General features: G+C 45.5%; 1 protein-coding gene across 1 annotated transcript in view; it reads right to left on the reverse strand.

Moving 5' to 3' along the window:
- Nucleotides 1-23783, reverse strand: part of PLRG1 (pleiotropic regulator 1) — a 202408-nt gene that overhangs the window by 158304 nt on the left and 20321 nt on the right. The window contains exons 2-3 of the mRNA XM_085641696.1: nucleotides 10580-10686; nucleotides 7454-7578 (exon numbers count right to left, since the gene is read on the reverse strand). Of these exons, the coding sequence (XP_085497822.1) occupies nucleotides 7454-7578; nucleotides 10580-10686 (232 nt within the window). The remainder of the gene's footprint in view (nucleotides 1-7453; nucleotides 7579-10579; nucleotides 10687-23783) is intronic.

Raw genomic sequence — 23783 nt, forward strand, 5'->3', positions numbered from 1 at the left:
TGGGGGAGGGGGGTAGGGGCACAAGGGCGAAAAAGGGATGCAGATGGTATAGTCACGCAAAGGTACACGTAGGAGGGCAGAGGAGAAGTACTGGGGAAGCTAAAGAGCAACACAGGCAAGCTTGGCAGGGGGGAAGGAGTAGACAATTGAGACTGCTGGAAAACATGAGCAAGCAAATGAGTGACAATGAAGCCAACCAATGCTTAAACAACGGGAGGTGCGCCAAGCCTCTGTAAGTTAACAATATGTCTCGCCAGAGACAGCTCATGCTACAAAGCGAATCCTAAAATGATCTTAGAGACTGAAAAATGGTTTGTGCATCTTCAGCACAATTGTACAGCTAGGTAGCCAGTGAACTATGTCGGGATACACAAATGACTGTAAAATCATATAGATATGATCCACATTTTTCATAGTTTTGATCCATTGTCCTTAAGCAATGATTTAAACCATTCTCCAGTGACCTCCACTCACCACAGTAAACTTCATTAGTACAAACTGATGAATTCCTTAAGAAAGAGAGGCTGGCATGAAGGACTGATTAACAATGCCATGAATATGTGGAGAAACTTACTGTACACGTTGCTTTATTACAGCAGTTGGGCTGGGGCACACCTGTAGCAACTATTCAAAACCCTAACACATGCTCCTGAAGAAACCTTATCAGTGCTTTTCTATGAACTCATTGCAGCACTGACAGGAACGAATACCAAAGCTCAGCACAGACTACAAAAGATCGTGTTTTCTTTGGGGGTTGGGGGGCCCTTTGGGTGGGGGGGGACTCAGGAAGTCGAATGCAAAACTGTGCCAGCTGTCAACTTTAAAATTTAAACAAGCATTTGCAAAGCCAATAGATCTGCTGTTGGCTGCCAGCCTTTTGGCAATTCTTGTTTTATTTGGTCATGGTTTTTGCAAAAACGTTATTGTTCAGGAAGGTACCAGTCCTCATTAAATCAAAACAAATTTAAAAAAACAATTGTCTCAAAAAACTACACCTTACCATGGTGCACCCAGCATCGAAGGAAACTACCTTGTGTGTTGATGTGCTCGTTGTGAAAGGGAAGCATGCTGTAACTCATTTTGAGTTCAGTCAATGGCTGAAGTGGGCTAACATTACTTCTTGGTGCATGCTGGAGTGGGTGGGGGAGAAATATGAATGACAATCACAAACAATGGAGAATGCCTTGCTGTAAACCTCCATAAGTAACTATGTCCAACATACTTTCAGTAAAATCAAAAGTCTTGACTAACACAGACCTAAAAGAACTCATCAGTATGGCATTGGCTGCTAGCCTCACATTTGATAAAGAACGAAAGAAAGTAAAGTAAGTAAGGTAAGTAAGTAAGGTAAGTAAGTAAGTAAGGTAAGTAAGTAAGTAAGGTAAGTAAGTAAGGTAAGTAAGTTAAGTAAGGTAAGTAAGTAAGGTAAGTAAGTAAGGTAAGTAAGTAAGGTAAGTAAGTAAGGTAAGTAAGTAAGGTAAGTAAGTAAGGTAAGTAAGTAAGGTAAGTAAGGTAAGTAAGGTAAGTAAGGTAAGTAAGGTAAGTAAGGAAGAAAGAAGAAAGAAGAAAGAAGAAAGAAGAAAGAAGAAAGAAGAAAGAAAGGAAAGAAAGGAAAGAAAGGAAAGAAAGGAAAGAAAGGAAAGAAAGGAAAGAAAGGAAAGAAAGGAAAGAAAGGAAAGGAAAGAAAGGAAAGAAAGGAAAGAAAGGAAAGAAAGGAAAGAAAGGAAAGAAAGGAAAGAAAGGAAGAAAGAAAGAAAGAAAGGAAGAAAGAAAGAAAGAAAGGCAAAAAAGGAAAGGAGGGAAAATGGAAAAGAGAAGGAAGACCGAAAGAAAAGAATTCAGGCAAGTAAGAAAGAAGAAAAGACGGCAAAGAAAGAATGATGGAAAGAAAGGAGGGGGGAAAGAAGGAGGAAAGAAGGAAATATAAGCCAGAAATAAAAGAGAAAGAAAAAAAGACAAAAAAAATAGAAAGGAAAAGGAAAAGGCAAAACCGAAAAAAATATTAAAGGCAAAAACGAAGTAAGAAGGAAAAAAGAAGGGAAGAAAAGTAAATAAGGCACAAAAATCAATTATAAATAATAAAAGCCCAAAAAGAAAGACAGAAAGGAAAGAACTTAATGAAAAAAAGAATATAAGCAAAGAAAAGGGGGAAAGAAGGAAAGAAAGAAAAAAGGGAAAGGCAAAAGAGAAAAAAAAGAAGCAACAAATGAAGGAAAGAAGGCAAGAATTAAGATATAATAAGGCAAAAAACTAAAAGAGAAAAGGGAAAGAAGGAAAGAAGATGGAAAAGAAGGAAGGAAAGATGGTTCACAACATATAATACTAGATATTAAAAACTAAATTACACCCCACCTATGTTTAAATAAATCTGCTACAAGTATGCCGCAAATTAAACGCCATAAGGTTTGGTTTTCTTTCTGGGCAAAGTTTATCAAAGAACCATTGGTAAAGCAGAGTCCAAGAACACATTATGGTATGTTGTGAAATAGCAGCAACCCACTTCAAAAGGAATTTACAACAGCAGCGGAAGGAGGCATGAACTGATAAAGCTGGAATAAGCCCTGTGCTCACTTCAAATGGGTCCTACTATCAAATCAGGCAATTCTGGCCCTAAAGGGAACTCCTTGTGTGGGACGTGCGCCCTGTGAAAGAGCAATATGCAGTCCCTCAAACTGGCTGTAGGAAGCTGGCTCTTTATGTGATATATCAAAAATCTGATAAACCGTGCAAGGAGTCGGGGGTTCCCTTATGAGGGGACAGCTGCTTGCTATGAAATCTCAAAGAGCTCTGTTAGGGGTAGTGTGGTCGAGCAGCCATAGGCTTAACACAGAAGAGTGCAAGACATCTAAAAATACGCAAAACGGCCAATAAATGAGACACAACTCAAGAAGAAGCTCCAAACCAATTTATAACAAGCATTGGCATAGCCAATAGGTCTTGGCTTTGGGACCTTATACATGTTTAGCCAGAGCCATTGGCTGTGCCAATGTCTGGAAACTATGCTGTAGAGCATTGTGGCTGCTGTACTGCATGTTGAAAAGTTATAATGAATGAGAGTTAGAACTATTGGGAATGTAAATGACAATGTCTTTTATGTATGTGTTTTGTTTTGGAGTGGAATGGATGTATGTGGTTTGGAGTGGAAGTATGTGGGTTGATTTGACATTGTTAGTTGTGTAATTGTGTGAGGTAGAATTGTGTGATGACTAGTGTATTTGTGTAGTGGAATTAAGCGACATTGTGCATAGAAAGGGTGAGAACTACATAGAATCGATAGAAAGGAAGATAGCGAGGGATAGGTAGATGGTGCACGAAGTGGTAAATTAACTCTCGATAAAGGTGGTGCTGGGTGAGTCAGAGGTGGTGCTGGGCGAGTCAGAGGTGGTGCTGGGCGAGTCAGAGGTGGTGCTGAGTGATGCTTTGGTGCTGGAAAAAGAAGGGGAGTTCTGAGCATGCCCTCCTGGTTTTGCCAGGAGATCTACCTGATGTCAGTGAACATTGCTGCTTTTCTTTTCAGTTAAGAAGAAAATCCTTATATTTTATTTGGCCATAGTACTTCTGAGTGTCGAGGAGCTGCTCGAAACCATATAATAACTGACATGTGCCCCAAAATGTTTGGGAGCCCACTTCATAAAAGATGAACACTTTACACAATAATACAAACAAGCAGCCAGCCCTAAGTGAATATATTTTAGAATAAGGATCCATGTACTCCAGGCTGTGTGCAATGGGCTTCATCCACACTTTCCTCAGAACCGCCCGCTCCACCAGGCAGGATAAAAGGCTGAATTCCATGCAGGTAAGTGGACGTTTAGACTCCAAGCGATGTAGGACATGGAAAGGAAAGATCGGCAGCCATGGCACTGAAGGAGCCAAGCCACAGACTAGCAGCATGAAAACAAGCATTTACAATGCAACGGTCTCGGCATTGTTAAAGTTAGAGCTATTGGCATTGCTCGTGACATTATTTTTGTTTGTTTTTAAAACATTTAAAGAAACGGCATTGTTATTTACAATGTCAATAGCTTAATCACTCTCAAAAGCGAGATTTATTATGCGAGCATTATTTGGGAAGTTTGGCAAATCCATAATTATGAGGAAAACGCTGCAGCATCGCGAAATGCCAGTGGCCCAGACTAATATGCATGATTAGTATGTGGATTCCATGCCCATTCCATCTTTGTCCTCTCTGCTGAAACTGCTGTCTGAAGTGTCAAATTTTATTAATACTAAACAAAAATCGCACTACCGTGCCAGGGCCAGACTTGGCGTTGATAATGATGGTTTGAAAAGGGAACTTTGAAAGGATACAAACTTGACCAATTCTGGTTTCAAAATATAAGAGAACACTGTAGAGGCATGCGTCTACCGACTGTTATATATAATTTGGGATATATTTCTTAATCTGTCGAGTTCAGCCACTGCATGATTATATTGTTGTCTCTTTTTGAAACTCATGAGCAGTAACATTGTCGTGGTGTCACTAGGGCTTCAAGTGGATGGATGCTTTTTCAATATTATATACAAGCCACAGTTACTGCTAATTTATCTTATGCAACTAACAACGATTGACAAAGCCAATAGTCCTAACTTGTTGTAGGTATCATGTTACTTGTTGTATCATTATGCCTGGATGCAATGACAAAAGAGACAGCAAAATACAAGTCGTATAGACCCCGCGCAACACCGCCCCCCACCCCCACCCATTTGTTTGTATCCCACTTAAAGCCCTGGGTAGGATACTCAACAACAGGGCCGAACTGGAACCCCAAAGTAGGCCTGGCAATTATGTCGGACCAGCTGCAGGGTCATGGGGGAGGTTAACTGTGAAGCACTTTTGCTACAGGAAACGCCCGATGCCCGGGCAAGCCAGCCCGGCCCTGCTCAACAACCCCGTTCTCTCCCGCATTTACCTGTGATCAGGCGCGCAACACCCATTGAACTCAAAGGGCTTCAGCCCCCCCCCCCCCCGTCGTGTGTGGCAGCCCGGGATGAGACCGCTTCCCGGGCAGACACAAAGCCGCGCCTGAGCAGTTCACAGGTCTTTAAAAAGACCATTTGCATGTTAATGAGGCCTCGCTGTTGCTTCACCCCTTCTAAGAACCCCCGCAGCTCCACTCTGCCTAGATTCAGCCCCCCCCACCCCCTAAATCAGCGCCACTCTGCCTACTGTTTAAAGATTCAGCGCCCCCCCCCGAACATTAACTAGCAAGTGATTTCACTGGTCGCTTTTTCACAAGCTCTGAACTTTGGCAGTGATGTTTCCCCTGGATAGAGAAGTTTCAGTTTCTGTATTTGGATTCCATGCCCATTCCTTCTTTGTCCTCTCTGCTGATACTGCTGTCTGAAGTGTCACATTTTATTAATACTAAACAAAAATCGCACTACCGTGCCAGGGCCAGACTTGGCGTTGATAATGATTGTTTGAAAAGGGAACTTTGAAAGGATACGAACTTGCGAGTGCTTGCGGCCTGAAACAACAAGCGAAGTACCAGCAGCAACCCCAGAGGACCGAAGTTGCTGCGGGACCTGGAGAGCAAATTACCCGAGTCACCTCGAGGTGCAGGCATTCAACACTGACTCTACAGCCTCGAACGGCCGAATGTAAAGCTATCGGCTGGGCCTGCCGATTCCGGACCCGGACTGCGGAGCTTGTCGGATCCGCACTGAAGTGCACTAGGGGACAGTGCGGGGACGTGCTGGTCCCGAGTCATGTAATAACCCGGACGGATTGGCCATTGCACTCGGAGGCTGTGGTGGAAGTACGCGGTTCGTCGCAAAATGGCAGACGAGCCATGGCTGTGATTGTCGACATAGGACGGCTTGACACGGCCGTAATCTTTGGTTATTTGCCTATGTGGGATCTCCGCAGGAGCACAAAGCGGGATAGTGTAAAACAAGCCCAGGGCACCGGAAGACACCACCGCAGCATCGCAAAATGCCAGTGGCCCAGACTCCAAATCTGTCGAGTTGGAGTGGTGAATGTTCCATGCCACATTTTGCCATCAAAATTCATTTCGACGCAAAACTAGAACCGGAAATGAGGCAAGACGCCGAGTTGTAGCACCACAACATAAAAGGAAGTTAAGGAGGTCAAAGTACTGTTTGCCAGAGCGGAGACCATAGTCCAAGCACGGTTCATTGTGGCAGAGAAACCAGAGTTCGATAAAATAAATGTTCGTGAGGGAGGGGGTGGTTTTCGTAAAACGTGCCTGGCGCTCGGTAAAACAGCTTGAATTGTGTAACGATGACCCGCGAGCCGAGAGAGCGTGCACAAATGTTGATGTGAGAGACTGAAGACATTGAGAGTTAAAATCTGCAAGCGACAATTACTTTTATTTTCTTTGCTACATAAATGATCGAATTTAATGGAGGGCACCGAAAGACACCACCGCCTTTCTCCGAGGCACAGCAGAAATGCCTCGGAGAAAGGGAGCGTCCTTTTCGGATTTGGGGGCGTGTTTTGCTGTTGCCTCCTCCCTGAGACTTCTCGCAAAAAACACGCCCCCCGATCTGAAAAGGACGGGGCATAATCGGAGTGACTGGACCTCTTCTCCAGTGGCTGGCCAGCATTTAAGAGGCCAGCCAATGGAGAACAGGAGAGAAGAGGGGCGGGTGCAAGCCCCTCTTCTCAAAGTCATTAAATCTCGCGTAGCACACCCGAGTTGCACTCGGCACCTTGGGTGGGGCCCTATGATGAAGCATGTCACCAACTAGGTTGGCGAGTGACGGCTTTTTTCAAAACACAATGTTTTTTCTCCTCATCACATACAAACGCTAGGAGCACCTACTCCAGAGCTGGTTCTTGTTAATACTCATACATATGCCAGGGGAAGCGAACTGGCTCCAGTACCTTTCCTCCCTCTCATATTGATACTTACCACAGAGAGATGTGTGACATTTCATGTTTTCACTTTTGTCTGCACCAAAACACGCGGCCTACAATGCCAGTCTTGCATGTGCTTGGTGAGTGGTCCCTTAGGGGGGTACAATTTGTGATGCTGCCTGCAGGGACCCTCTTTAGTACCTCAGGCCCCAGGTACTAGGGGTACCATTAACTATGGACTTACAGAGGGTGCCAAAGGTGTTGCCAATTGGTGAAAACAACTGTACAGCATTGGGAAAGAGCTCTGGCACTGGAACCCAATTAGCAGGAACCTAGTGCACGTTCAGTCGAAATCACATCAGTTACCAGGCAAAAAGTGGGGGTGACCATGTCAAAAAGGGCTACTTTCCTACGGTGGCTGTAACAAGAGGTTTTAAGTAGGCTGACCTATTGCCCCATGCTTAATGCTGTGGAGGGAGGAAGCAAACTGGGAATGAGAACATACCAATGGACGGAGAGGAGACAGAGAGCTCCTTTAAGTAAGTATAGTATACATATTATTTTAATACAAATCAACAGGCCTTGGCCTAAAAAATTAAAATGACAAATACACCAAGAAAAACGCACCCTGATTAGTGGGATACTGCGGATAAGGGTCCCCAGCAGTCTTCTCTCTGGTCTCTTTCACCACTGGCATGTGCAGCACAGGTCCATACTCTGTGCGCATCTTAATGGACATCTTCAGGTTATGACTGCAGAGAACAAAAAGAGACACTCTTCTGTTAGTACACAGTCATGTTAAATGAAATATTTCTTAATACTGCATCAGGTTTTCACTTGAGCAGTTATAACTAGCAGTCAGTTTTTGTTTTCTTTTAGATTGTACTGTAGAGGTTTATTTGCATAAACCTAGGCCCCCATTAAAGATTTGTGACAAGAGTATTCAGCTTTTTCTCGCCAGCTTCCATTGGGGGCAGATACAGAACAGTGAAAATTATAGCAAATTAGGAAAGGGCAGATACTCTTCAGATCATGTGGCAACAGCAGCCCACTTGCCCTGGTTACAGAGAAAATCAGTCACAATAACACCCGACCACTGCAGTAAGCAAACCTCACTTACACTTAGTCTTTTAACACTGCAACTTAAGCGTTCTTTTGGCCACATGATTTGCCCCTGTATCCCACTTTTTTCCTAGTGTTCTACAAGGTTGAAAGCTATTTCTGAGGCATGCAAGGTGAAGGTCTTCCCTGAGACTGACATTAAAGTAATATCAGACACCTGCATGTAATGAGCAACAGTACAATGCAATGACTTATCAAACAGAACACAAAGGACATATGGCAAACTTCTCGATAAAATTGTGAAATTCAACAAGGTGAAGAGTCCAAAACTGCAGAGTTGTGCAGTTTCGACTGAACCCTCCCCCCCCCCACACTGTATCTTGAATAAGCAGCTAAACATTACAATATAGCAACAGAAGAAAAGTGGTTTTAAAATGTAAAATCACCTACAAGAAGACAGATGTTATTCCTTTAGTCTTTTGTAGCTCTGCAGGAATTTAGTAACTAGAGAATCACTTTCAATCCGAGTATATTAGAACAGAAATGCTAGGAAAGGTACTTTACTAATTGATAAGCAGCACATACTGCACTTAAGGGCAATTCCCTTTAGACACTAAAGGAATTGAAAGGGCCTAATCAGCCATCTACACCATACAACCCCAAAAGAGAAAGTCTCAATGTAGGGAGCTGGCTCTGTATATGGTATTGTCACTAGGTGGTTATACCGTGCACACAGCCCAAAGGTTCCCTGAAAGTGTACAGGACTCAATGTAAAACCCAAAGTGCTCTATTAGTGGTTGTGTGGGCGAGCGGACTTAGGACTAACACATAGGGGAGCAAGACATTTAATGCACAACAAACGACTAATAATGGATACACGGTTCAAGAAGGAGATCCAGACCAATTTTAGAAAAATAAACTTTGTTTGTATTTTATTTTAAGACCAAGGTCTACGCAATAAGGTAAACACGTTTTTAAATAAAAATACTTTTCACATTTAAAAATCGACACTTAGAAATTTCTCAGAACAGTTTAATGTTATCCTATGGGGAATACAATATTGCGGTTAAACCGGTAAGTAATACACTTACAATTCCAGTCTTTGGGACTAAAGGTCGGCAAGCGTCAGGTGAGCACCACCACAGGCGCGACAAGGTACAGAGGTCGAAATCGGAGTTTGGCCCAATGCATTTCAATCAAGACTGTGGGTGCCTGGAGCAAGGGTAAAATCTTTTACCCCGCAAGCTTTACTCCGCATGCCATTAACCCGTATTTTTTACACTACAAAATCTTTTACAACGCAGGGCTTTACACAGCAAACTATTACAATGCATTCCCCAAAGTAACGCCGCTGTGGAGTTAAAATAGTAAATTGTGTTGTAATGGGGAATGCGTTGTAATGGATTGTGTTGTAAAGCTCTGCGTTGTAAAAGATTTTGTGGTGGCACGCGGAGTAAAAGTGTGCAGGGTAAAGTGTCCTATTCCTGGAGCAACACTGTTAGTAGGTAAGTGGATCAGTTGCAGGGGCCAAGCTCTGGGGATTAGGACCAGCAAAGGGGACTAACAAACCAGCACCAAACCTACACCGCCAGCGGCACAGGGGTGAATGGGTGCAGGGTACGGTCCCCCTTTCCCCCCCATCTTCAAGATGATGGGGCCTGAAAGATGTGTTTAACCTCGCCTCCCCCACCATAGGAGTGGAGTTGGCAGAGGTGGGCACACCTCCTATTCTCCTAAGATTTTCCACCCGTTTTCAACCTAAAGTGGGGGTGTACACCAGGGGCTGCCATCTGTTGCTAGCAGCAGAGGCTGGGGGTCGCATTACAAAGACGGCAGGCCTTTGAAGTTTCCCCCATCAAGCACTGGCCTTTCCTGGGGGAGGTATGACACCTCAGCCCAGGATGTGCATTGTTTCTGGTCCCAAAGAGCAGGGGCTCTCTACCCAGGGGCCCAGAAACAAGTCTGGTGGTGGCTAGCTGCCTACAGAGTGTCAGAGACCACACCAGGGTTGGCGGATTTTCAGGGGGCACCTATGAGTTGCCCTCTAAGTAAATGGTACAATAAATCCCACACTGACATCAGTGTGATCTATTGAGGCGTAGTAGTTTGGTACCAAACACTCCTTTGTTCAGTGAAGCAATCATGGTGTGTGGAACTCGAGTTGTCATAGTTCCAGCCTATGTACTCTCTATGACTTCACTGCCACTTACAATATTAAGGAATGGACTCTAATATGGTTTGGGCATATCTGCTCATGCAGATCTGCCCTAACCTGTGGTATAGTGCACTCTGCCTTAGAGCTGTGAGGCCTGCTAGAGGGGCAACTTACCTATACCGTCACACAGTGCTAGAGGGCACCATGTCGACTTTGTTGTTTTCTCCCTCTCAGGGACATGCAAGCTGCAAGGGCAGTGGTATTGGCCCAGTGAGAGAGGGCCTCAGGGGACCCTCATCAGCTACCAGGCCCTAGGTACCATTTACTAGGTACTTACAGGGCGCAGAAGTACAAATTGTGGATATGTTTTGGGGATGAAGCACCGGCACAGGGGACCTGGTTGGGTGGGACCCTTTGCACTACAAATGAAACCACATCAAAATCAGGCAAAAAGTAGGGGCTAACCATGCAAAACGAGACACTCAAACTATCTGAAAAGGCACTTGGTACAAAAAATAAGACAACTACGGCCTTACCTGGTTTCATCTGCAGCAACTGACTTTGCATTGTCAGCCACAAACATATCATGGGTCCTTTTCAAAGACCTGAAAACAAGTGTGTGCACAGAGTGCTTTTGTACATCCTGCAGGAAACAAAAACCACACAATTAAATATTAAGAATTATTTCACATTTACAATTAACTCGTTTTTTGTTTTTTTTAAAGTGTGGGGTAAAAGTGTGTTGATGAACTTTCAAAGGGAACTCTTTAGGAAAGGATATGGACCCATAACAATGATTCTTCAGTGATGATATGTTCCATCCTGTCAGTTCAGTTTAGAAAAAACCTAGCCTGTCATCCACTTTCACATAAGGGATATAACTTAGCACGTTTTATATAACAAAAACTTCAGGAGGTTAAAAAAAACTCACAGCAACAAGGAAGGCACTTTTTAGGTCTCGGCTAGGCAGCCCATGCGCTGTCTCGTCGAGAGATGCTGTATACAGTATAGTGGGGGAAGCTCCGCCCACTTTCCGCCTATCATTTTCATTGGCCGCAATTCTAAATGCCGCATTTTGATTGGTTTTCGGGAACTTAATCGAGCCTCCTGACGGCCATGTCGTCATTTTCCTCCTTCCGAGGCTAATCGGCCCCTTTACTTCCAAGACAGTTTTGATCCCCTGCCTCTCCCAGTTTCCTCCCGTAGTCCGTAATTGCTTGGACCATCACGACTCACCCCACTCCCTCTCGTCCGTGCCTTCTTTCACAACCGCACTTTTGTTGAAAATGAAATAGGTCTCCTGTAAATACGAGTCCTATTGCATTTTCAATGGTTGTTTGGCGAGTGATTGGTGGATGGATTTGAACTCTTTGTCTCGCATGCGCACGATGCCTTACATCGTACGCATGCGAGACAAAACAGTGCTGCCACAGATGCAGAGCCCGTCCGAGGCCCTGCGGCCTTCGCCGCCCTTCTCCCGCCTGCGGCACTCCATCAAGAACATGCACGGACTACGCTGCACACAGTGAAAGCAATGACCGCTACTTCGACAAGCCAAGGCTTCACTTGAAGCATATTTGAATTTCTTACCACGATGTGTGAGCGAGCCTGCACTCGCTAGTGTTGGGAGGGACGTGTAGGAGCTGGGACAAGTGAGAGCAGAGCGTTAGATATTGACTGGAGTTGGAGTTGCGAGGGGTAAGGAGTTCAGGCCTGTGTGCGGCTGAGGCGGGGCTCGTACCCAGGCACTGCCGCCACAGTTCGCATTGGGCGAGAGGCTGTCTACTCCCGCGCACCCAAAATCCAACAAATCACGGAGTTCTTTCTCTGCCCCTTTGAGCAAAATCGCAACGAAACCTGGAAACATGGAAATACCTGCATTCAGAAAATTCAGTACTGAGCGTGAGTTAAACAGACACAACTCACAGACATAAAGTGCACACAGTCCTTGTGTGAACGCAAGATGAGTTTCCAGCCTCATGTCTGCAATTGTAGGCACTCCTGAGCTGAGGGCCTGTCGTCCAAATTGCCTTCTTACCCACTCTTTCCGCCCTCCAGGATGACCCGCTGCGTTTGCCCGAGGCAAAAACGTAGAAGTGCTTTAGATAGCTTCAGATCGTCCTTGAAGCATGAGATCTGCATATAGATGAGGCACCGTGAGGAGCGCTGAAAGGCGGCGGGAGCAGCACTGACAGGTACAGAAGGCAGCGCTGCGAGGTACAGGATATCTTACTGTGAGGTACAGAGAAAACACTGCTGCCTCCGGGGAGGGATAGAGTTGCATCTGAGGGAAGTACTCTGAGGATAGCGCTGCGAGGAAGGTGGAGGAGTACTGTGAGGAAGAGAAAGAAATTAAGCCTCCACTGATTGTGAGATTTGCATATGGAGGAGGCACTGAGGCACTGCGCTAGCGCTAAGAGGCAGCAGGAGCAGCTCTGTGGATACCAGCAGTGGTTATCTGAGGTATGGGAGCATCTCTTGTCAGGTACAGAGAAAGGAGTGCATCCTCCAGGGAGAGTCTAACTGGTTCATGTAGGACTCGGAGGCGGAGCAGTAGCGCACTGTGAGGTACAGCGGGAGCAGCAGTGTCAAATACAGGCAACAGTCCTGTGAGGTGTGTACAAAGAGCAGCCTGTGACATAGGTCTGTGCAGTACAGAAAAAACACCACACCCTTTAGTAAGTGCCGAAGAAGCGCCCCGGCGAGGATAGCGCCGAGAAGTGCAGCAGTAGCCCAGTGGGAGGTACAGCGGGAGCACTGGTGTGAGGTACATGCAATACACCTGTTAGGTGCGTAGAGGGAGCCTGTGTCATACATGGTGCAGCACTGAAAGGGACAGCGGGTAGCAGAGTGGCCTCCAGTGAGGCGTAGGATTGAGGTAGGAGTTGCACGTAGACGAAGTACTCGGAGGATAGCGCTGAGAGGCAGGCGGAGGAGCACTGTGAGGAAGAGAAAGAAATGAAGCCTCCACTGATGTGTGAGATTGCATACGGAGGCCGTACTGAGAGGATATCGCTATGAGGCAGCGGAAGCAACTCAGCCTACCAGCAGTCATTGGAAGTACGGGAGCATTTCTGTGAAGTACAGAGGGCAGTGTTGTGAGGTACAGAGAAAGGAGTGCATCCGCCAATGAGAGTCTAACTGGTTCATGTAGGAGGCGTCCAGAGTATAGCGCTAGGAGGCGCAGCAGTAGCACACTGTGAGGTACAGCGGGAGCAGCAGTGTCAGATTCAGGTAACAGTCCTGTGAGGTGTGTACAGAGAGCAGCCTGTGACATAGGTCTGCGCAGTACAGAAAAAACACCACGTCCTTTAGTAAGTGCCGAAGAAGCGCCCCGGCGAGGATAGCGCCGGCAGGCGCAGCAGTAGCCCAGTAGGAGGTACAGCACTGCATTCTTGCCCAGTGCAATGTGTAATGAATGGGACATGAAAATGTCACTGCGGAATTGCACTGCACAGCGCTCGACACATGCTGCACCATATAGCACGCTTTGCAAATGTTAGCAATCCGTCACTCAGGAGGTCACTCACTCCCCCCCCCCGCCCCCTTCCTGGCACTGGGTCATTGACTGCCTGGTCACTGCTTCCTGTACAGTCATGGAGGGTTTGCTTGATTACTCCTGAGCAGCCACTCGCTGGAGCAGGACTTCACTATCCACGTGGAAAAAAGAAGTGCTTGATGCACGGTCCCGCAGTCAGGCGATATCAGAGGGACATCGAGTAGTACCGCAGCCTGCCGCCAGATGGGACTTGATATGTAAAACACATTCAGTGCAGGAGCTATCAGAATGAGAAGCTGGTAGCAAAGCTGCCTGACTTTAGCCGGGGTGTGAAATATAAAAGGCTTGCAGCGCCTCTCATTAGGCGCTACCAGATTGAGTAGCACCAAGTAACACCTCGACCTGATGCCAGCCAGGACTTAAAATAGGAAGCGTCTACACTCACTGTCCTGTATTCAGGATGTGCCAGAGCGAGCAGCACCGAGAAGCGCTTCTATTTCGAACTGTCGTCAGATGGGACTTGAAATATAAAGCGCTTGGTTCAGCTTCCTTATGTCAGGAGCTCCCAGAGTGAGCAGTGCACCAATGCGTAGCGATGCCGTCTTACACAAGCTGGGGCGTGGATGGGTCTTTGGGACTGCTGTCACCCCAAGGAGATCTGACCTCAGATGTGAAGTGTCAGACAGTAAAACCAGTCATAGTCTCTGTCCTCTCAAGAGGAATAACAAAAATTGCAATCCCAGAGATCTTAGCTGACCATAGATTTATTACAGGCATAGCCTGCATAAGGAAAATATGGAAGTGGTAATCATATTGCAACTCATGGAGCACCTAGAGGACAATGGGCTACTCATTGGATGGAGAACAGAAACCAAAAAAAACCCTGCAAAATGCCGGTTTTGTGGGCCATACATATACAATCACTTTAATGGATCACTCAGCAGCCACGGATACCACTGTTCATCCACAAGGGACAACTACCTATATTAGCAGTAACTGGAAGGACAGCTCCCACTCTGTCCATCTCTCTTTTACAAAATCATACTCAACAAGTCAAATTATGTATCCTCCTGTCCAAACCCTTTAGCATAATCTTTGGAGTTCATCAAAAGGTATCCCTGTCTCCGACCATCTTTAACAGTTTAACTACCTCACTGGAGCATATAATACCTGGTTTTACATGCACAACTCCATCTAACTCCTAGTTCTGTTTGACAAAAACGTCTACACTATGTCTCAAGTAAATCACACATCCAGAAATGTCTTTGATTATCTTTGCCAGTTATGACAGGTTGTTCTACCCTTACTAACAGCTCATCAAATTGTCTTGCTATATGTGGTAGCAATGTCCTGAGCAGACTATTGCAATACAATACAATTCAATCAATCAGTCATTTGTAAAGCGCTCTACATACGCGGGTGGGTCTCAAGGCACGGGGGGAGGGGAGGGGGGGCGCTACTGATCGAACAGCCAGGCCTTGAGCATCATCCTGAAGGTCAGCAGGTCTTGGGTCTGTCGTAGGCTCAGTGGGAGGGTGTTCCATGTCTTGGAGGCGAGGTGGGAGAAGGATCTCCCACCGGTGGTTGTTCTTCGGATGCGCGGGACGGTGGCTAGTGAGAGGTCGGTGTAGCTGGCGGTTGGGGGATGTAGAAGGAGAGCCGTCTGTTGAGGTAGGCTGGGCCGGTCTTGTGGAGTGCCTTGTGCGCGTGGATGAGGAGCTTGAAGGATTATCCTCTTGCTGACGGGGAGCCAGTGCAGGTCCCTCAGGTGGGGGGTGATGTGGCCGTGACGTGGTACGTCGAGGATCATTCGTGCCTAGGTGTTTTGGATGCGTTGTAGTCGTTTGAGGAGCTTGGTCGGGGCTCCCGCATAGAGAGTGTTTCCGTAGTCAAGTCTGCTGCTGACGAGGGCCTGGGTGACTGTCTTTCTTGTGTCTGTCGGGATCAATCTGTAGATCTTGCGGAGCATGCGGAGGGTGTTGAAGCAGGAGGAGGAGACGGTGTTGACCTGCTTGGTCATTGAGAGCGTTGAGTCGAGGATGATTCCCAGGTTGTGTGCGTGGTCGGTGGGTGTCGGGGCTGCTCCCAGTGCCGTCAGCCACCAGGAGTCCCAGGCTGAAGGGTTGGTGCCGAGGATGAGGACCTCTGTCTTGTCCGAGTTCAGCTTCAGACGGCTGGTCTTCATCCAGTCAGCGACGGCCTTCATTCCTTCGTGGAGGTTGGCTTTGGTGGTGATGGGGTCCTTGGTGAGGGAGAGGATCAGTTGAGTGTCGTCGGCGTAGGAGATTATGTTGAGGTCGTGCTGTTGGGCGACGTGTGCGAGCGGGGCCACGTAAATGGTGAACAGTGTCGGGCTGAGGGACGCCGCAGATGATCTCGGAGGCTTTGGACCGGAATTCACACATAGTTTCCCAACAAAGCACTCTTCAAACTTTGGAAAGCCCAAAGCCTGTGGATTAACGACTACTGAGCCTTCACTGCTTTGAACATTTGGTCAATAAGACATGTTATGGCTTTCAACTAAATACATGTTGCAATTCAAGACCTTGTGCATGGGCCATGAACTTTTGCATGGCTAGTACTTTGGATACATACCTGTACAGAACTGCCCGAAGGCTATGACATTCCTATCTCAAATTCCTTTTCATCTACCCAACCAGATAAAGATTCCAATGAATGTCACATGTGGAAAACTCCACCATCTGGATCGCTCCACCACCGACCCTAACACTCTTATTCTCAAAAAAGTATTTAATATCTTTATATGTAAAACAAACCATAAAAGAAACTACAGTACATTTGGTGAATAAACTGTAAAATATAGAAACAATAATCAAGCACTTCAAACCATTTGTTCATAACTGAAAGTTTCCAAGTATTTAATAAGTTTCCTTTCATAAATCACTTGTAGAACAAAAGACACCACTGTATGAGAAGCAACTGGTTTATCTACGTTACACAGGGATAAAAGGTCAATCCATGATCATTAGAATTCCTTTTTTAGAAGGGCTGGTTTTAAAAAGCACCTTCTTATATTCATATCAAAATTACCAAAAAGTGCAAAGTGCAGCATAGTCTGACTAGATCTATCACAAGGGCAATAGGCCTATCCTAACACCACTGACCCATTTTTGGAAAGCAACCAAATGGTGTACAATGTTTTACCGGAAATGTGTCACAATATACCAATGTTGCGTATTCTCTACTAAAGAGAGACACAAATTAATTCGACTACTATGTTGGAGAGAAATGTAGTTTACTGTTGTTTTTTTGTCCTTTTGGCAGCTCTCTGCTAATTTCTAAAGTTATCGGCATCAGCAAAATTCTAGAAAAAATAATAAACAGGTAACTGCAAAAATATATGAAAGTCAATAACATTCTTCATCCCACTCAAATGGGTTTTCGTTCTGGCTGCAGCACAGAAACTGCACTGCTATGGGCCATGGAAGATCTTAAAGGAATCATGGATCGGGGAGTCAGCAGCTCGGATCCTCCTTGATCTAAGTAGGGCGTTCAACACGTCTCGCATTCTATTCTTCATCTCCGACTGGAAGAAATGGGTATAACAGTATATGCTCTAAAATGTCTCGAGTCTTTTCTGGAGAACCGCAGTTTTCAAGTAAGCGAGGATCCCTTTTATTCAATGAGTCATCAGCTGAATTGTGGGGTACCACAGTGCTCCTCCTTGAGTCCCATTTTTTTTAATGTGTATGTCCGCCTGTTGTCAGACCATCAGTTCATATGAATTTAAGAAGGTATCCTATGCAGATGATACTCAGCTAATTGGCTCCATAACACCTAATACTGACCTCATTTCTAAGAGTCTTAACTGCTGCCTAGAGAAGGTACCCAAATGGATGGCTTCTGTCTAAAACTCAGAGAGAAAACAGATGTCCTGGTGGTAAGCAACAACCCTGGACTCTGCGATCAAATCAGATTGCCTCCCACCCTAGGAGAGCAACAATCCCTTTGGCAGGAAGTTAAAAGCCTTGGGAATACCCTAGGCAGTCATCTCTTCATTAAAACTCAAGAAAAAAAGGTAGCCGGGAGCTGTTTCGGCATCCTCGGAGCTTTGAGAAAAACCCTGAAATGGCTCCCACTCGAGCACAGAAGAATTGTTATTCAAGGGCAGATCCTCTTGCACCTTGATTATGGTAACACACTTTGCTTGGGCAGTCCAATATCAGTCATAAACTCCAGGCCATTCATAATGCGGCTGCTCGAATACTGTTAAGGTTTCCTAAAACACAGTCAACTAGAGCAGCTCTTAATTCACTTCATTGGCTGCCCATTACCTGTAGAGTACAATTGAAGGCACTCTGCATCGCACACCGGGCAAAATTAAAAGGGGGGCCCACAGATCTTGCAGCAGTTGATCAGCCCCCAATTGGCCAATAGAGCTATGAGATCCAATAACTGGTGCCTTCTCACTGTTCCCAGGGTTAGAAGAACTAGAAGTGGAGGCCGCTCCTTCTCTTTTCTTGCTTCCAAACTCTGAAACTCTTTGCCCATCATCTTGAGTTTGGAGAATTTTCTGAGCTTCATAAAGAAATGAAAACCCCATCTTTTCCCTCAGTTCCCTTAGGTACTCCTACTCTCGCTAGTCCAGACTGTGCTGGAAAGCCCTGGTAGGGTTGCCATGGGCTTTATAAATCTGCCGAATAGAATATTAAGCAAATATTTATTTATTTTTAATAATAAGCTATGGACTCCTATGTGTCGAAGTCAATGGAATCATTAAAAATACAATGACTTTCTAATCTGTGCAAACAAAGTGATATTGAATACATGATCAAGGACGAGTCAGTCCTTGATAATGGCCTTAGTAAAGGAAATCTCAACCTTGGTTTGACTGAGTGCCATAGTAGTACATGCCTTATTTTCATAGCATCCTCAAATTAAGGTAACCTTAACTCTTTATGTAAAATATACCCGGATGTGCACTGTCGGACAGCAAGGATTCTTCTCAAAAACAGACTTGTGTCTTTGCAGGGTAGCTGTAACAGAAAACCCCCAAATATCAGCCCCATACATGGCAGCAGACAAGCATTTGCTTTTGTGCACGACACACACTTCCTTAACAGGCTTGTTATCTAATTTTTCCACAAATCTGAACACACGCTCCACTGATTGTGTAAACTGCCAGAGTTCAGTGTTTCGAAGATGTTCCCAGTTGCCATGGAGATCAAATTACAAGCCCAAATAAGTAATTTTAAACAATTTGTCTAAATTAACCTTGATGTCTCTGGTTTCCATGAATGCAGTTGCTAAGTTGTTGAAATCCATTTGCAGTCCTGGCCATTAAAACCGCATCACTGCGTAAAGTAAGATGAGTGGGCCAGGGCACCGACTCGGTGCAAATCTGTGAGTAATGTCCTAAGTCGGTGGTTCTTAACCTTTTGACTGCTGAAGACCCCCCACGTAATCTTTACTGAAATCCAGGGACTTCCAATGAATAATTATTGGAATTGGGGGACCCCCACTGAGTCCTTATTGCAATCCGGGGACCGCAGAGTAAGCATTTTTGATGATTTGAACCGCAAAAATACTCATAAATACAGAAACAAGCATTCATCAAACAAATACTTAGATCATGAAATAGCTTGTGGCCCTGAACATGAAAGGATCTTGACTTTGTCTCCCTAGCGCCCAAAACCATCATCCGAGGCTGTTCATATACGTGACAAAAACATCAAGCAGTTTCTGAAGACCCAGAATGGTTTTCAACATCAAAACAGTGTCATCTGCATATAACAGCGCAGGGATCTGTCAGGCACCTGCCTGAGGACAATACATCTGCCTGTCCCCCCCCCTAGCTCCCCCCCCCCACAAGGACCACCCACCCAACCCTCCAGCCCCCAGTAAAATACCTGAAGAGGTAGTAAACTATTTAAATGAATACCGGGGAAAAAATGTCTTGGTCTGCCCAGGGGATCCGTAAAAAATGCCCTAAGGTTAGGACTTGGCCTTACGAGTGTCATATTTAAATATAAACAGTGGATCCTTAATTACCGGTTTTGTCTCCTTAAAGCGAAGGAGGGTCCTGAAGTCAAATAATAAAATCCTTTTTGGAGGAGAAACAAACTGGCTGATGGGCTATTAATTTCCTTCATTTCAAGGCATCCCTGGGTGTTCCAGCTGGGGTTGAACTTGAAAAAATATCTGTTGTTCAGCAGAAACAAACATTAAAGCACTGAGTAAAAGAGGGCTCCAGGAGGCGTGATAGAGAGAACATATGTAATAGAGATAATCTGCATCATCTGAAGGATTCACGTTTTGGTGAGCATATTTTGCCTGTGGGATATAAAACAAGCATTTACAATGCAACGGTCTCGGCATTGTTAAAGTTAGAGCTATTGGCATTGCTCATGACAATGCCGTTTCTTTATATGTTTTAAAAACAAAAACATAAACAAAAATAATGTCATGAGCAATGCCAATAGCTCTAATTTTACCAATGCCGAGACCATTGCATTGTAAATGCTTGTTATATAGCGCGATATTGACCCGAATCCAATCAGGTATTGGAGCGCTTTACACAAGCACCCGTTGCGTTACATGAGGACAAACATTCATTGTTTTGTTAGGCACGGGGAGATTAAGTGATTTGCCCAGAATCACAGGAGGTTCAGCGTCATTGCCGAGACTCGAACCCAGTTCCCCGGCCTAGCGCCCTAGCCGTTAGGCGAACTCCTGGTTACCTGCGTACTCGAAACAAGTTTGTGTTGAAATCTTAATTATGCAGCTGATTGTGGGTTATGTGACCAGTCACCAGTTCGGCAAATGTACATGTATGTGGTTTAGCACCAAGAAACCGTCTGCGTGCGCTTTATGGAGCATCGTAAACATAACATAACGTGGACAAAGCTGCGGCTGCAGAACTCCAGTGCCCTGGGTGAGTGCAGCTCACTGAAGCCTCCACTCCCACTGCTAACCCAGTGACGTCACTCGCGGCCCTGCTCCTACAGCCCCTACTACCCCGTATCAGCCTCTGCCACCCCCGGCCCCAGCCACACTCACCCCTTGTCTCCCCGAGGTGCGCATTGGACTATAAACGGGCTCAGCCTCAGAGGTTCCCCTCTCCGGTTCTATGATGACATTTTAATGTAAATATTCAGTAATATACGCACACCGATCTCTGTAAAGCGCTATAAAACCATGCTTTCCAGGCTCCTGTAAATACAAGCTTTGTAAGCACACCGATCTCCGCAAAGCGCTATGAAACCATGCTTCCCAGCCTCCTGTAAATACAAGCATTGGACTGATACACGGGCTCAGGAGTCCAACACTCCGGTTCTGAAATGAATTTATATTTTTAATATTTAGTAATAAAAGCACACCGATCTCCGTAAAGCACTATAAAGCCACGTTTTCTGGGCTCTTGTAAACACATGCATCGGACGGATACACGGGCTCAGGAGTTCAACACTCCGGTTCTGAAATGAAAATATATTTTAAATATTCAGTAATATACGAACACCGATCTCCGCGAAACGCTATAAAACCAGTTTCCAGGCTCCAGTAAATACAAGCATCGGTATACTTCTGAGATGAAATTCTAATGTATTATGTAAATATCCAAAATAAATCAAAATTGCATTCTAGAACCAAAGCTCTGGACCCATCAACCCGTGTCTGTTTCCGAGGCGTGTGTTAGAAGAGCCGAATTTTTTTTATAGCGCCTTGCGGAGGTTGGCGCGCTTCTTTTTATGGAGTATTTCAATAATAGTTCAACCCCAGCCCCCAAGCGCTGGCCCCGTCGCCCGTGTGTATCCGAGCCTTGTGTTACTTTGGAAGTTGCTGTGCTTATATTATGGACTGTTTAAATTCTAGCTGGCCCCAGAAACGGAGCCTCGGACTCCCGGCTCTTATGTACACAAGAGCCGCAAAAACAGGACTCTTTTCAGCGCGGTTTTTGGTGTTCTGATGTTAATCAATTTATAAAATATAATTTCATATCATAACTGCAGCTTTTGACCTCTGCCCCGTATGTTTGTCAATGTCAAAGGCTTGTTTCTAAAGGAAACAAACAACATGGCTTTTAATAGCGCCTAGCGGAGGGCGGTGAACTTATAATGTTGAATATGTCTCATTTAACTAAATCCCCGATCCGCAGCTTCAGACCTCAGCTCCTCTGTAAGTGTCCGATGCTTGTGTATACAGAAACATACTTTTAAAGCGCTGCAGGGGGCTTGTAGGGGTGGGGGCGTTACACGTACAGTCAGCGTCTCTGAACCGTCGGAGTGAGGGGCACAGGGCGAGAGATTCGGGGACACAAAGAGCTGGAAGAAATGTCATATTTATAGCACGGGGACTCGGGGACTTGTTAAGCAATGTTCAGCCACGGAAGGGAATTGAGAGCAAGGCAGCATAGTTAAAACAAACAAGGGGCCCCACCTACCCGCACTAACGGACCCTGCGCCGGCTTTATCGAAGAAATTAAAGGATCCGCCGATAAAGAGAGCGGAATGGGTAACGGAGGCGCCAGAAAAATGAAAGGCCAACCTGGAGAGGAGAAGAGGTGATATCAGCGAGGGGGGAGAGAGAACAAGATATGTGCCGAACACGGGAGCCAAGAGCAGGGGGAGAGGACGCCATTAAAACCACTGCCTTTCTCCGAGGCGCAGTAGAAATGCCTTTGAGAAACGCAACGTCCTTTTCGGATTCGGGGGCGTGTTTGTCTTTTCTTTCCTCCAGCCATTGGCTGGAGGAGAGAATGAGACTTCTTGCAAAAAACACGCCCCCCGATCCGAAAAGGACGGGGCCTGATCGGAGTGACGGGACCTCTTCTCCAATGGCTGGCCAGCATTGAAGAGGCCAGCCAATGGAGAACAGGTGAGAAGAGGGGCGGGTGCAAGCCCCTCTTCTCAAAGACATTAAATCTCCGGACTTCCGGTCTGCCGACCGGATGGTCCCGAGACCTAAAAAGTGGTTATATAAGGAGGTGGGCATGGAAGGTTAGGCTGAGGTAGGTTCCAGCCTTCATAAGGTAGAAGTTGGCTATATAGGTAGGGGCAGAACAAGAAAATTGGTCCTTCTGCCAAAATGCCTCATTGACCTTTTAGCACTTACTCTTATTTTGCACATGCTGTGACAAAATTAGGAGAAAACTCCTGTTATTGGTTTTTAGAATATTACAGGTTTGGAGGGCGTGGTTTGGGCGCCGTAGTAACATGGCGGACCTCCCATGAGTTCCATGAGGACGCGGAGCCTCTTGACATGCTGTGCTTCTCCTGAGCAGTCTTCGAAGTCCCCGGTTCCGGCTTCCTTTATTTGAATGCGGAGTTAAGTCTACTTGCCGCTTCAGCGCCTCGTAGATGCCTTTACTAACCCAAGAGCCACAGCTATGATTTCTCCTCATTGAAACACGAGTGGACACAATTTTGAGCTGAATCGCTCGCGTTCAGAACTGCTGCCTGCTGTGATATTTTTGCTGCTACAGCTATAAAATTTGATGCTTTTTTTTAAAAACCTTTTTAAGGCTCTAGCCATGTGTTTCCTGTCTCACTTCTCATTGTTAAGGGCATATTTTGGTTTTTTAAAACTGCAGCAGTGACTTCTCCTAATTCTGTTGTCATTATTACAATCAGACATTTAGGATGTGGATTGTCTACCAGAACATTTCTACATTTATTGTTCCTGTTGCGCTTTTTTAGCCCCAACTAGACTTTATTCCATTGATATGCGTTAACTGTGATATGCTATCAATCTCGTCCTGCTGGTGAATTGGTCTACGTTTCTTGCAGTTTAAAGTACTTCACCTCTATTTTCCTGATTACTTCAAGGCTCTTAAATCTACCTACACTTCGACGGACATTGTACTTCAATCTTTCTTTTTTGTTTTATGGGCAGTGTCAGTCCTTTTCTATTACCTGCTCATTGTCCTACTCATCACAGCACGATGGCCAGTGACTCACACGCATCTTCTAAGTCATTATCTTCAGGCACGAAACCAAAACGAGCGAAAAATGACCCGCCTTCTCCCATTTTATCTTCCCAGAATCCTGTTTTGGACTTTGGATGAAGTGCGCAGTCTTCAACCATTTATGAACGCTACTAATGAGAAGTTACAACAAATAGAAGACCGCTGGATTGTCATGGAGGGGAAGGTGTTTGGAACAAGAACAACATGTTGGAGATCTTCATGATATTTCTACAAAAATACCTATGTAAAAGCAAGAAATTCATAAACTCAAACTCCACACCGAAGACCTTGAAAATCGAAAGAATAATCTTCGCCT

This window comes from Triturus cristatus, chromosome 2_2 (genome assembly GCF_964204655.1).
Source record: "Triturus cristatus chromosome 2_2, aTriCri1.1, whole genome shotgun sequence".
In the NCBI taxonomy this organism is placed as follows: Eukaryota; Metazoa; Chordata; class Amphibia; order Caudata; family Salamandridae; genus Triturus; species Triturus cristatus.